General features: G+C 48.6%; 1 protein-coding gene across 1 annotated transcript; it reads right to left on the bottom strand.

Moving 5' to 3' along the window:
• Window positions 1-5,822: 5,822 nt before the first annotated feature.
• On the bottom strand, window positions 5,823-14,166 carry GHRH (growth hormone releasing hormone). Its single transcript, XM_042930305.1, has 6 exons — window positions 14,060-14,166; window positions 12,980-13,095; window positions 8,507-8,607; window positions 8,074-8,178; window positions 6,542-6,661; window positions 5,823-5,877 (listed from the first exon to the last, which is right to left on the bottom strand). The coding sequence occupies exons 3-6, from the start codon at window positions 8,584-8,586 to the stop codon at window positions 5,823-5,825; spliced, it is 360 nt and encodes a 119-aa protein (XP_042786239.1). The 5' UTR covers window positions 8,587-8,607; window positions 12,980-13,095; window positions 14,060-14,166.
• Window positions 14,167-14,410: the final 244 nt, after the last annotated feature.

Genomic DNA, 14,410 nt, shown 5'->3' with positions numbered 1-14,410 from the left:
GCTCTGTGCTGTGTCGAGCTGTAGCCGAGAGCAAGACGGACAGTTCCCTGCCCTTGATCCACTTAAAACTGGAGGGGACAGGGGAAACAGACTGCAAATCTGAAGGGCTTTCAAGGAAGCACTTTTTACCTAGCGGGGTTGGGAAGGCTAAGCTGACACCAGAAGGACAAGAGGGAGCCTGTGCAGAGCTGGGAGAGAGCACTCTGGGCATAGGGTCAACATATGCAAAGACGCTGAGGCAAGAGCTTGGCATGGCATGTTCGACCTGAAGGCAGGCCAGTATAACTAGGGTGTAGTTAGCAAGGAGGAGAGTATCCTTGGAAGCCAGAACAAGTACAGCTTTTAAAGGCTGTGGTAAAGGTCACAGATTTTATTTTAGGACCAATGGCAAATTTTAGGCAACTTGAATTTTATGCTGGGACAGAACAGAGTGTAATAATGTGTAATAATGATTTCAGGAATAGAATTTAGTGATTCATCGCTTAACATATAACCCCTAGTGCTCATCCCAGCAAGTGCCCTCCTTAACGCCCATCGCCCATTTAGTCCAACCCCCCACCCAACATCCCACCAGCAATCCTCAGTTTGTTCTCTGTGTTTAAGAGTCTCTTAGGCTCCTGAAACTTCTCCTGGACCCATCTCTGCACTTTCTTGTAAAATCTAGTTTAATAAGAATTCTGCTAAGTCAGTTTAACCAGAACCTACCCCCCACCTCGATATCTGATCAAGTCCTTCTTCTCTGCCAACCCCCAGGTGATGTGTGAGCACCCTGGCCTGTCTATAGCAGGGATCTTGTTAAGGTCCGTTTAGTCAGAAGCCATCCACCTATCCCCACCCTACTCCTTGGCTATAAATCCCCCCTTGCCGATGCCGTATTCTGAACTGAGCCCAGTTCTATACCGAGGTCTCTTTCGCCCTAGTGCAGTAGTCCTGAATGAAATCTTACTCTTTTTACTATGTGGCTCTGGTTTTTCTTTGACAATGTCGTAGTGCTGAGCCTGGCTTTCTCTAAGAAGTATTAAACATGGTGATTTAGAGCCCAGCTGACCTGCTTGATTAGCTCTGTGCCCTTCTTTACCCCTCAGGGTCTTAGTTTCCCATCAGTAAAAATGGGGATAATACCTCCGAGAGCTTTAGAAGGATTAAATGAGGTCACAGCCAAAACACATACCACAGTGCCTGGCGCTTAGCATTGACTCCGTATTTGCTCTGGTCAGCGCAGATATTGGTATCACTGTTATTTCCTGTGTGTCATTAGTAGGATCACAGAAAGCAGTTTGTACCAGGCCCATGTGTTTGTCTGATTGTTTAATTCACTCGATTCCCCAGCTCGCATTTCCTGAGGGACCTGGAATCGTGAAACCACATAAGAGCGCTGCCCTGGAATGAGGAATCGGTTCCCGGCTTTGCTCCCTCTGCGCGGGTGGGACCTGGCTGGGGCGCCTGACCTCTGTGAGGCCACCCCTCCCTGCCTTTCTCCAGAGGGCTGTGGGAGGCAGCAAATGCAGTAATGGATGGGAAACCTCTCTGTGAACTTTAAGTTAATACAAACATAAGGGATTATTATTAAAAGCGACAAGTCCCCCATTGATTAGAGCATTTCCTTAGGGGGAAAAAAATAACACTGGGTCTTAAGTAGGACCCCCACGGGAATGGGAAGCTCCCAGCCCCTCTGCGGGGAGGGGTAAAGTCTTTTAAGACACCATTCGTGTTGTAGTTAATGGTGATAAAGCACCGGAATTGTGGCCATCATGGTTTTTTCCTTTATAATTGTATTCGCCTTGAAAACCACAAGTAGCAGTGGGTCCCAGTGGTCATTATTTCATTTGAAAAACTAATTGGAAGTTGGGAGAGTCCTCAGTGTTTGTTTCTGTCCGGGTGGAGGAAAGAGATGAGCAGGTGGGTCTGGGGGAAGGAGGGGGCCTCGGGGCTGGCCATGGCGAGCCCACCATTCAACAGCTTCCTCCTTTGTTCTCCTTCCTTGGCAGGTTCTCGGCCTGCCCGCCTCTCTTGGTTGAAGTGGACTGCCAGCCCTCAATGGCCAGCCTTCTCCTCTGGAGGGGGCTTTTGTCCCCCATTGTTGGTATGGTCTCCTCGGCAGAGCCGCCACAGTGGTCCCCTGCAGAGCCTTTCCCACGCCTGACATTCTTTCTTGGAGGGTAAACTGGGGCCTCCCAGGGAGAGCAGGTGGTCTAAACCCTGTGAAGAATCAAGCTGGCTTTACAGTTCTGGTGCAGGGAGACAGGAGACCTGCCTGCCAGGCCCCAGGTCAGTGCTGTGTGTCCCTGGCTGCAGAATGGGAGTAGGGATTGCTTGTCTCTGAGTCCCCATCAACTCCAAAATGCTGTGATTCTTCATATACTTTTAATCAAAACAGACTTCCCATCATCCGGACTTTTCATAGTTGGTTTTTTTTTTTCTTTTTTTTTTTAATTACAGCAAAATACACAGATCTTAAGTGTACAGCTCAATGAATGTTTATATCTAACTACACTGCTGTAACCATTGCTCAAAGCAAAATATAGAACAATTTATCCCCCCGGGAAGTTGATGGATTCTAAGAGGCATGTGTAGGGTAGATGATACGCGGGGGTATTTGGCCCAGGTGAGAAATGGTTCATCAATAGAAAAAGCTCAGTAGTCCTGGCCTAGATACCTGTGGTCAGTGGCTTCAGTTCTTTGCTTCCCTTTATAGCAAAACCTCAAAGTGTGCTGGGTGGCTCAGTCAGTTCAGTGTCTGACATTGGCTCAGGTAATGATCTCAAGGTTCGTGGGTTTGAGCCCCACATTGGGCTCTGTGCTGACAACTCAGAGCCTGCTTTGGATTCTGTGTCTCCCTGGCTCTCTGCCCCTCCCCCATTCACACTGTCTCTCTCTCTCTCTCTCTCTCTCTCTCTGTCTCTTAAAAATGAATAAACATTAAAAAAATTTTTTTTAACTCAAAAGGATTAGCTCTACCAGCACTATTTCATAGAGTAATGATGTAATGCAAGCCACATGGGTGCTTTTTAAATTTTCTAGTAACCACCATAAAAATGTAAAAAAAAAAAAAGGGGGGCACCTTGCTCATTTGGTGGAGCATGGGACTCCTGATCTCAGGGTTGTGAGTTCAAGACCCACAGTGTGTGTAGATGTTACTTAAGTAAGTAAGTAAATAAATAAATAAAATCTTTTAAAGAATAAGTTTCTTTAAAACATTTTTTTTTAATGTTCATTTATTTTTGAGAGAAAGAAACAGAGCACCAGCAGGGGAGGGGCAAAGAGAGGGAGACACAGAATCTGAAGCGGGCTCCAGAGCCCGATGCAGGGCTCGAACCCATGAACCATGAGATCATGACTTGAGCCGAAGTTGTACGTCCACTCAACCAACTGAGCGACCCTGGCTCCCCAGTTTCTTTTTTTTTAAAGAAAGATATTTTTAAAAAAAGTAAAAGAGGAACAGGTGAAATTAATTTTAATATCTTATTGAAACCAGTATATCTAAAATATTATTATATAACCAATATAAAAAAACATTGTGGTATTTTGTATTCTTTTTTCATACTGTCTTTGAAATCAATGTCTATTTTACACTTACTGCACATCCCGGCTTGTACTAGACACGTTTCAAGTGTTCAGTATCCACATGTGGCTAATGGCTACCATATTAGACAGCCAGGTCTATAACTACCAGCTCTGATTCCTCTCCTTCCATGCTCTTGCCTCGGGGCCTTTGTGTTGGGTTTTCACTCTGCTTGGAATGTTCTTTACCCGGATACTCACACAGCCAACCCCCCTCTCCTCCTTCAGGCCTTTACTCAAATGTCACCCCGTCACTGAGGCCCTCCCTGGCCACAGCGCAGCACAAGTATGGACTCTAGATACAAAAATGCCCTCCCACACTCTTCAACCCTTTAAATGTTTCTCCTTTGCAACTGCTGCCATCTAACATTTCTAGATTTACTTGTTTTTATTATTCTTCCCCCTCATTAGAATATAAGATCTTTGCCTGTTTGCTCACAGTTGTATTCCCAGGGCCTAGAACAGTGCCTGGCACATCGTGGGTACTGTACAAATATTTGTTGAATGAATAAATGATATTGCTCGTGGATGAACAAGCCACCAGTGGATGAAGGATGACTTTGGCCCAGAGTGGATGGGTATGATTAAGAGCCTGGTTCTGAACCAGCCTGCCCGGGTTTGAATCCCTGTACTCTCACTTGTCAGCAGTGACCTTGGCAGTTCAGTTACCCTTTCTGTGCCTCAGTGTTTTGTCTGTGAGATAAGGATACCGAGACCTCCCATTAGGCTGTGTGAGGAGCATATGAGATTCCATGCATGAAGCTTCCCGGCTACCACTCCGCGTGGTAGAGGTAAATGTTAGCTATTTTTGTAGTATACCTTGTAATACCTCTTTGGGAAATGGAATGTGTAAAACACGTAAAAAATTAGGCAGAAGATAAAAGGAAATTGAGATGCAGAACAGTATGGGGGAATTTTATTGTATCTGAAGGAAAAAGGTAGGTCAGAAATTAAATAGGATTAACTGGATGCAGTTGTGTTTTGGCTGCAGGTGGCATAACACACAGGTGGAATCCTCATCCTTGGCAATTCCTGTTTCGGAAAGAAAGATAAAGCTCAACTAGGGAGACCGAAGCAAGGGTGAGTTTGGGCAAGACACCTGGAACTAGGGTGACAGGTGCTCCAATGTCAGGCCTAGCTGTCTGGGTTCCAGAAGAGGGACTATGGGAGGAAGGGAAGGATCTCACGGGTTCCAGCATAGCGAACATCAGTCTCAGCCCCAGCTCTGCTCACCTATTCCCCCGGAGATCCTGGGCCAGTTACTTCCTCTTGAAGTAGCCACCTCTAATCCCCAGACAGGGTTAGATTAGGTCATTGCTTCTGGCACGTACGTTCAACCACACCCCTTACATCTCTTACCACTTATCACAGATTAAATAATCCACTGTTGGGGACTTGCTTAATTTCTGTCTGCCTCAGTGTGTCAGTGAATTTCACGGGAGCAAAGACCACTGTTGTCCTATTCACTGCTGTAACTCTCAGCCCAGGGCCTGGCACATCGTAGTCAGGGGACGATATTCCAGAGAGAGGAGGAGAGATAATTCTGAATCTCAGTTTCCTCACAGGGCCATTAGGTGGACATAAAGTGTGGTGGGTGCACAGATGTGCCGTCTTCCAGATCATTCTGCCCTAAGGTCTAAGAATTCATTCTTCTGTTATGTGTCCTCAGGCCCACCAGGAGATCCTAGGATTTGCAACCCTTAAACTGGAGGGGGAACAATGTTTGGAGCAGCCTCCAGGCCCCTTCCTGCCTGCTCTGTGACCTTGAGCTCTGCAACTGTCTCTGGTTTTTAACCTGCAGGAACACAGCCTGTGTTCTTAGCACTTGGCCCTCCTTGGGGCCACTACACCCTATGCCACCAGGGCCTGGAGGGAGCCCTAAAGCAGGTGAATGATGACCTAATCCCAGCGTGGGCTGCTCGGGGGAGGCATTATTTTTAGAATTCTAGTCTTAGGATCCTTACGGGTGATTGGAGCCCCTCCTCCCTTCACAAAGGAGGAGACAAGGAAGGCAACTTGCTGTGTGTGCCTCCCAGGCTGGCTCTCGCCCCTCCTGCAGCCTGCCCATCTGCCTGCCACTCGTGTCTCCACAGGACTGTGGTTGGTGAGATCTCTGGGCTCTTGGTGTCTAATTAGGTTGGGAGGAAGGTGCGGGAGCACATGGAGAGCTCTGCTCGGAATGGATTTGCTTAATAGGCTCATCCAGAGGTGACTGGCAGAGCCCTGCTGGGACATGTTTGTGCTCACAGTTAAAATCAGGCTCAAAAATACAGCAGTTTCTCCACAAACAGTCCTGTCATCCCTGGGGAGTTGTGTCTGTGAAGTGGAACTCCGTGTGAAGAAGGGAAGAAAATAGGTCTTGGGTCTGGCTTTCCAGTCCCTGACTTGGGGCCAGTTGCTGCCCCTCTTTCCTTCAGTTTCCCTCCTCTCTAAGCCGAGAGCACTCCCTGATCTTCCCTGATACCCAGGGGAACATGAGGGGCCATGAGAGGAGGGGTGACTGTCCTTCCCAACTTTCCTGGTCGTGAGTGCTGCCCACGCTAGTCTGCCTGAGGGTGTTGGGAGGGGCTGGCCTTTCCTTGGCCTTGTAGTTTTGGAAACTTGCCAATGGACCCAGGATGTGCCTGTCACATCGTCTGCATCAGAATCCCCTGGACATCTTTTAAAATTCAGGTGCCTGGTTCCTATCCCAGAACTACTGAGTAGGTAACATTTTTGTACACAGACGCTGAGCCTGGCCTCTTGCTTCTCACTGGAGATACAGCAGTAGATAAGATCTGGTCTCTATTATGCATTTTCTCCCCTTCCTCCAGTTCTTCATATGTGTAAGAAGGAAACTTGTTCCCAGTTTGCTTGGCAGGGCCCATGTCTTTGGAGAGGAGGGGATTCTTTCCTTTTCCTGGCAACCCATGCGGAAGGAAGCCTGCAAGGTCCCTAACTACACACACACACGTGTGTGCATGCACACACATATTCCTACCTGTGCTTCTGCAGCAGGGCCACCAGGATGCTCTCCAACGCCATCTGCTTTTGACCTGCCCACACGCTGTCCACCTGACGGCCAAGCCGTACCTTTGCTCCTTGCTCCTGGTTTCTCTCTCTGTTAGATTAGAAAAAGAGCAGCAGTGGAGGTGACTATTTGGATAGGATGTGGAGAAGCCTGGGAAAGGCCAGGGCAAAATAAGCAGAACACCTATGTCCTTATACCTATTCCAATATCTGGTGTGGACTCTTTCACCCAATCAAACTAGATTCAGCAACACTTAGGAAGGTGCTCGATATAGTAGTGAAGAGCATAGGCTGCGAAATAGATTTACAAAATACCTCCCCACAGATTACTCATTAATTATAAAGGAGAAATGTTAACTGGACAGAGGAGAAACGTGGCAGACATCACGTTAACCAGGCGATTAAAGTTACCATCACCAATAAGGGGATGAACTGACATCATGTGCCTCCTGAAATAATGCACCAAGAAGGAACGATATCACTGCTATGAATGCATAACCTGAATCTAATCATGAGGAAGCATCAGGCAAATCCAGTATGAGGAACGTAGGGACGTTCTATAAATAATAATTGAACTTTACTAATAAAAAATGTCAACGTCACGAAAGACTGAAGAGCAGTTCCAGATTAAAAGAAACTAAAGAGACATGGCAATTAGATGCAATCCATGACCCTGGCTTGGATCCTGGATCAGGAAAATTAAAAATTGCCATAAAGGACATGTTGGGAAAACTGGTGAAAGGTGAATGTATACACTGAGTAATAATTACACTGTGATTATATCAGAGAATGTCCTGTTGTTAGCTGTTTGGAGACACCGTGCAGAGCTACTTACGGGTAAATGGTTGTGATGACCGCAGTTTACTCTCATATGATTCAACAGAGTAATGACAAAGCGCACATGTGTTTGCGTGTGTATATAAGCAAATATGATAAAATATTAGCAATTGCTGAAGATAGGGAAAGGGGATGTGGAAGTCCATTGTATTATTGTTGCAGCTTTTCTGTATGTGCCAAACTTTTTCAAAATAAAAAATATACAGGCTGTGATGTCGGGCTCTTCGGATGCTAGCTGTCTGGTGTGCGTCCTTTAGAAGCTATTAACTGCCCCGTAAGATGGGAGTAAACAGTACCTACTTTGTAGGGTCGTTACAGGCAAGAAACCAAGAGTAATGGCTAACACTACCAAGGGCTTCCTGTGAGCCCAGCACTGTCCTGCATGTATGGAAATGTCTGAGGGCACAGCCTCTGTGTCCAGCGCAGAATCATGATCAGTTGGTAACTATCATTGGTATTATTACTGTTGGAGCCTAACATGGGGAGAAGCACATCGTTGGTGTTCAACAATCATAGCATAATTAGAGGTAAGCTGGGGCTTCGCGTTAGGGCCTTTCTGCTATGGCAAATCCGGAAATAATAGATGCTGTGCCAGGCAAGGGACCAAAAGTCCCTCCAAACTCTGATGCTTGGAAAACTGGGCAAAAACCCACTAGACCTGCTTACCCCTGCTGCCTGCTCATGATGTCCTGCAGTAGCTTGCGGGCAGACAGCTGACCCAGCACCTTCCGGTAGCTGTTGGTGAAGATGGCATCTGCATACCGAGGCATTCTATATGGAAGGAGTCAGAGGTCAAAGGGCTGGGTGGCAGGGCTAGGTGAGGAAACGGGGTGGGGTGGGGGGTACTCACCATGTCCCCGTAACGTCCTTCTGCCCTTTGCCCTACTCATCCCCGGAGAAGGTAGGACCCAGGACTGGGAGGCTTCTCTGGAACTCAGGATCTGCCCCCCTCCCAAAGATAGGCAGTGGGGGCTGCCTGAGGAGATGGCTGGGGGCCTGCTTAGGGCTCTGTTCTGCACGCCCTAAATCATCCCCCACTGGGCTGCAGGGATGGTTCTGGGACATTGGGTATCTAGGCCCTGGCGGCAGGACTGCTCACCTGAGGGGCAGGGATGGCGGGGAGCAGTGGGAGCCACTGTCGAGGGTGAGGATCACCAGGAAGAACACCCAGAGCAGCATCCTTCACCCCTGCGGTGGCTCCTGGAAAACGACAGAAGGAGAAGGTCAACTGCAGCCATAGCCACAAGGATGCCTTTTATTGGCTGGGCCCAGTTCTGGGCTTGGCTGTATACAAGCCTTAGTCCTCGTCATTTGGAGGCGGTGAGGTACGAAAAAGAACCCAGACTCTGGAAGTCAAACAGACCTAGATTCAAGTCCTGCTTTTGCCAGTCACAAGCTTTGACCTCATTTTCTGCATCTATAAAATGGGCATGATAAGCTACCCTGCTGACCCCATAGGGTTGCATGGAAAATTAATGACATTGGTGAAAATGCCCCTTGCTGTAAGGCATCATATGTGGAATTCAGGCCTCAGCAAGGGTTGGGGGGTACACCTTCTCCTAGTCTCCTAAGTCACCCCACCCACTGTGACACTTGACAATAGTGAGCAGGGCCAACAGCTCAGGCTCTGAGTCAGACAAATCTCAGTTCCTATCTGGGCTCCACCGTCACCAGCTGTGTGTCCCAGGACACATGGCTTCTCCTTTCTGGGCCTCAGTTTCCCTATCCATGAAATGGGGTCTATGACTATACTGACTGCATAGGGCCCTTGTGAGGATGAGATGAGATGAGAGTTGCTTGGCACATAAGGAATTCTCCCAAACACTTTTGCTGCGACGACCTCAGATCAGACCCGCTCGAGGGGGCAGGATCTCGTCCTGTTTGGTTCTGTGTGAAGTCAGAGGGAAGGGAAAGCTCTACTTCTCGCTCCAGACATTTCGATATCGCTGAAGGCTTTTAGCCTTGGAAGAGACCAGGGAGCCTGGGGAGCCAGTGTGGCAGAATCATCTAATAGATCATGTAATTACCCTTAATTGGGGCCTGCTGACACCATGCTCTGCAATCAGGGAAAGATCAGGCAACGTGAGAAAGAGCCCGCCTGGGCTCGGGGAGGAGGCTCCACGGTCAACCCAGACCTGCCCAGTATGGAAGCAGGGGCTCAGCTAGGAGACCTAGGAATTGGGTCTCCCCACCTCTCATGCCCCCCTCAGTAGAATATCCATTCCATGGGGCTACAGGCCCATGCGGGGACCCAGCCAGCCCAGAGAGGGGCAGGAACCCATCCTAGCCCAACCTCACCCCCTGTCTTCCGTGTTCTCTCCTGTCCTGTTGAAGAGTGATCTCCAGCAAGCAGGGCCGGCACTGGCAGAACCCACCTTCCTTTTCTGGTCTCGCCCGCCCTCTTAGGGCACCCCCTCCCTTCTACCAGACACCAGGGTCTTGGCTAAGCCAGGGAGCATCTGCAGAGCTGGGCTCAGAGCAACCTGTGACTCTGCACCTCCAGAGCAGAAGGGAGGAGCCCTCCAGGCCTCACTGTCTCCCCAACAATCCTCCAGTTCCTGCTCAAATGCTCTCTGCCAGCGAGTGGCAGAGAGCTCACTACCCCCGAGCCAGGACGTGCTATCTCCAGGCAGCTCTTCTTGTTAGGAACTTTTTCTCATTGTGTCAAGTACAAAAAGACGTGTTAAGCTTCTACTCTTCTGGGAAGGACTGGGGCTGGAGGAAAGACGAGAACATGGCATTTGCCTGCCCCTCCCTCTCCCCGGCTTTGACATCCACCCTCTGTGCCACCCACAGCTTCTGCACCCTCATCCACATGAGGTGGATCTGACTTAGGCCTTTGCTCTCCAGACCAAGGATCTCAGTCCTCTTCGTCACACCATATCACATCTGGCCTCTTTGTCACACCATATCACATCTGGCCCCCCGTCTCCCGGCCCGATTCCAGGCTGCCTCTCTAGCAATGGAGTTTCCTAAGCAGGGAGTTCTTTGGAGGTAAGGAGGGCCCCTTGTAACGAACCCTCTTTTTTTCTGTCTCTTGGCTGGACTTCCTTGCCTTCTTTGCTGCTGATCTTTAAAAAAATTCTTTTAAATGTTTATTTATTTATTTTGGGAGAGAGAGATAGAGAGCGAGCAGGGGAGGGGCAGAGAGAGAGGGAGACAGAATCCTTAGCAGACTCCACACCAGCAGCGCAGAGCCCGACACGGGGTTCGAACCCCCCAACCGTGACATCATGACCTGAGATGAAACCAAGAGTCAGACGTTCAACTGACTGAGCCACCCAGGTGCCCGCTGCGGATATTTGAAAGACCTGGGCACGTCCAGGCCCCTAATCACTTCATTCCCCTGCTCAGAGGCCCTTGGTTGCTCTCCAGAACAAAGCCCAACCCCCTGCTCTTGGGCTAAGCTCTCCCTTGGCTTCCCCACCTCCGGGCCCTTCTCGTGTGTTTTGCGGCCCCTGTGCTCCCCTGGCCTGCACAGCTAACCCTCACACTCGCCCTCTGGAGCAGGTATCAGGGTCTTCACCTTAACAGCTGAGGAAACGAGCCCAGAGAGGAGAAGGACCTTTTCTCCATGGTCCTCCATCACGTTGGTTTCTGACTGGACACTTCAGAATGGGCCTCAAAGTTCCCAGGCCAGCAGGCCCCTCCTGCTCCATTGAGGCTGCCTCCCAGATACAATACCCTATTCACAGCTCCCTATTCAGCTCCCCGTTCATGGGAGGTGCTGCAGGATTCATCACCTGCACCCGGGAAGCCGTTCTGAAAAACAGAAAGCTTTTGCTCTTTGTCACTGGATCTCCAGGGAAATTAAAAAAAAAAAGGGACACACACAGGAACACCTGCCTGGTTGGCGCCTTCCTATGTGCAGCCAGTGGTTTCAGGGAGTTGCAAATAACCTGATACGAGGGCAGACTTTAGAGGGCAAGTCACAGTAAGTTCTGTAACCCCTAGCTTATTTGGAACGAGGTTGAGCAACTGTATAGTCTGGTCAACCAAGAGGCACATTTACTACAAACCGTGTGCCCCAGGGGTGAGTCAAGATGCCATTGCAACCTCTAGGCTTGGGGCTGCAACCTCTAATCCTTGGGGTTGCAAAATTCCACTGGACAAAGTTGGGCAACAACAAGAATTCTCTTGCTTACGGTCCGATGAGAATTAGATGTTGTATCACCACGGATAAAGTAGCTATTGACAGACATATTCCACACGAGCAATCTACAGAGACAGAATTCCACTGAATTAAGTGTAGTACAAATTCAACAGCATCCTCAACAACTCCTTGATAGCTCCAAAGGTATTTTTAAGGTTTATCATCTATCCTCATGAGTATCAGTTAGCTTTCTTCAGTGTTGACAAGTGAATTCTGTGGTTAGATCTAATTGAGGTCATTTGGATTCAGGATAAATGGACACTTGACCTACATTAGTTGGCACCTCTTGCCAGCCTCTATGCCAAGAATGCTATGAGAATTCTCCAGATGCACCTTTTGCTAATGACAGAGGTCAGGTCTCATGTGCCCAACCTAGCAAGGCCACTTTTGGACAACTAGGAAGAAAACCTTTTACCTTTCTTTTTTATTTTAAGTTTATTTATTTACTTTGAGAGAGAAAGAGAAAGTGCGAGCAGGGAAGGGGCAGAGAGAGAAAGGGAGAGAGAGAATCTCAAGCAGGTCCTGTACTGACAGCGCAGAGATAGATTTGGGGCTCAAACTCCATGGACCGTGAGATCATGACCTGAGCCAAAACCAAGAGTCAGATGCTTAGCCACCCAGGCGCTTCTCGTTTACCTTTCTCAAACATTCTGCTTTGTGATTTGAGAACGCTGAGGCACTGACGTCCTGATTTAGTTTATAAACTGTTTCAGCAATAGCATTCCAAATTGAAAGAGATCTAAGTTTTTAATGAGGAAGCATCTTGAATTGTCACTCAAAAGAGAGACACCCCACCTCCTTCCTGAAAGAGTTTGAGGCGGCTTATGGTGAAAGACACAAATACTACGAGACCATCAAAACATGGATCAAGAAACAAGCGTGGGGGTAACGGAGTGCTCCAGGGGCAGATAATTGTGTCTGAAACCTCGAGTAAGGAGCGCAGCAGCAATTGAGCAAGAAAGCAAAATGTTATCAATTTCCAGGCAATTATGTTGAATGGGTTCAGAGCGATAGATGGGATGTATTGATTTGCACAGCCACTTGGCTCCTTTCCGATCCATGGCAGACCCCCATTGTTGATGGGAGAATCTAGCCAGCTTGTGTCTTGCCCCAGACACCTGCCTGCACACCGGAGAAGGAGTGCTGAGATTTCATCCGCCCCCTGACAAACCCCTGGAACACATCCGTCTGCCTGCCCCTTCTCCATGGTTGAGGTGCCATGTATCCAAAACAACCTCAACATGGAGCCAACCATCAAAAGCATGTTCCAGAGCCCCTAACCAGGTACCTGAGTGTACTCACTAGTCCACAGGCGACGAGGATGATGGTGGGCCTCTTTGACTCGGTGTCTCTGAGTTGGTGAGAAGGTCAACCGTCTTGCCCCCATCCAGCCCAGCCCCCAGGACCACCCCCTCTCACCTCCGATATGGCAGGTGTCCCCTCTGCTATGAGGCGCTGCTCCAGCTGCCTGGACTGGAGGCTCAGCGTTTGTTCGGTGACTGCGTGACGCTTCCATCATTTATACCTTCATTTTCCTAAGCGTCGCCAGCGTCAGAGAATCAATTACCCACAAGTCAACCAAAGGGCCATTTTTAGCATCATACTGACAAACCCTAATAGGGGAAAGAGGTTTTCCCCTTGCAGATGAAGACCTGTATGGAACTTTCCCTTTACGGACAGAACACAAAGTTATGATATTATTCCGAGGGAAATAGAGAATATAATACTGCCTCTCTAATAATTGGAGTAATCATAACAGTGAAACAACAAAGGTTCATTTACTCTCTGAGTTAAATGTGCGTTTTAAAAAGTTGATATAATTTTTTTTGTCCGTGTGCAACTTTATCTCACTTTCAGGTAGTCCACTTATTACAGATAAGTGTTTTTCTCTCCTTAGCGCAGCATCCAATTATCAAGATTTCCCCCTATTCGATTTACATCTGCTGCAGTCATAGGCCACTGTAAGCAGCTAGCCCGGGGAGCACCTGTTCTCCTGTGTCAAGGCAGCCAAACATGGAAGGAGATGGAAAACCTTGGGAGGGTTGTTGTGTTTCCTGATTTTGCCAGCCTGTAGCTAAAGAATCCTCGAGCATGGTCTAAAAGCGTGTGAGTCAGAAACACCAGTTTTCCACGAGGCTGTTGTGGAGGGGTGGAAAGAGCCATAAGCTTCAAGTCCAGAGCCCTGCCCAGCCCTCCTGTGTCAGTTAGTCATGACCTCTGTGACCCTCAACAAGTCACTTCTACCCTCCAGATCTCAGTTTCTAAACTTGGAAAAGCGAGGGCTGCCAGAGAATAGCAGCTTTCAAACTTAAAAAAAAAAAAAAAAAAAAAAAAAAAGGTGGCATAGAACTTTCTTCGGAAATCTTCTGTGGAAGTGCAGTATATAAAGCAGATTTAAAACAGGAAACTGCTCTGGTTGAAGAGGGGGGAGTGAAGACTCCCTCTGGCTGCACATGGGGTACCTCCACGGGCCACAGAACCAGTAGCTTCTGAACGAACCTCTTAGCAATGTTATGTTGTGATCCTTCTGCTTAGCCTGCGCGGAGCCACGTTCTTGGCACAGAGCACACAAGGGGTGTTTCCCATAGAAGTAGGGACTGGGTGGCTTGTCACCGTGCCGGCCTGGACACAAAGTGGTCAGGTCAGGCCAGGTCCCCAGGGACTGAGAGTGGGCAGATGGAGCGTTTGGGAGCCCCCTGGGCAATAGGTTCTCATACAATCAGGAGGTGTGAGGTTATCTCAGGGAATGCAAGGTGGGGACCACCTACAGCTCGAGTACCCACAATGGACACCAGGCCAGAGCACAGATGTAGGACACATGGAATTGCCTGGAGAAGCCATGGGGATCAG

The sequence above is a fragment of the Panthera leo genome, chromosome A3 (assembly GCF_018350215.1).
Source record: "Panthera leo isolate Ple1 chromosome A3, P.leo_Ple1_pat1.1, whole genome shotgun sequence".
In the NCBI taxonomy this organism is placed as follows: Eukaryota; Metazoa; Chordata; class Mammalia; order Carnivora; family Felidae; genus Panthera; species Panthera leo.
The sequence above is the reverse complement of the archived record's forward strand: the minus strand, read 5'-3'. Positions and strand labels throughout refer to the sequence as shown.

What these genes read in the sequence shown, in the direction of transcription:
- GHRH (XM_042930305.1), bottom strand. Translation starts at nt 8,586, where the DNA reads ATGCTGCTCTGGGTGTTCTTCCTGGTGATCCTCACCCTCGACAGTGGC. An exon ending in CCGCCATCCCTGCCCCTCAG is followed by an intron (nt 8,179 to 8,506) that starts GTGAGCAGTCCT and finishes CCTTCCATATAG; the next exon opens with AATGCCTCGGTATGCAGATG. An exon ending in ATCATGAGCAGGCAGCAGGG is followed by an intron (nt 6,662 to 8,073) that starts GTAAGCAGGTCT and finishes CTAATCTAACAG; the next exon opens with AGAGAGAAACCAGGAGCAAG.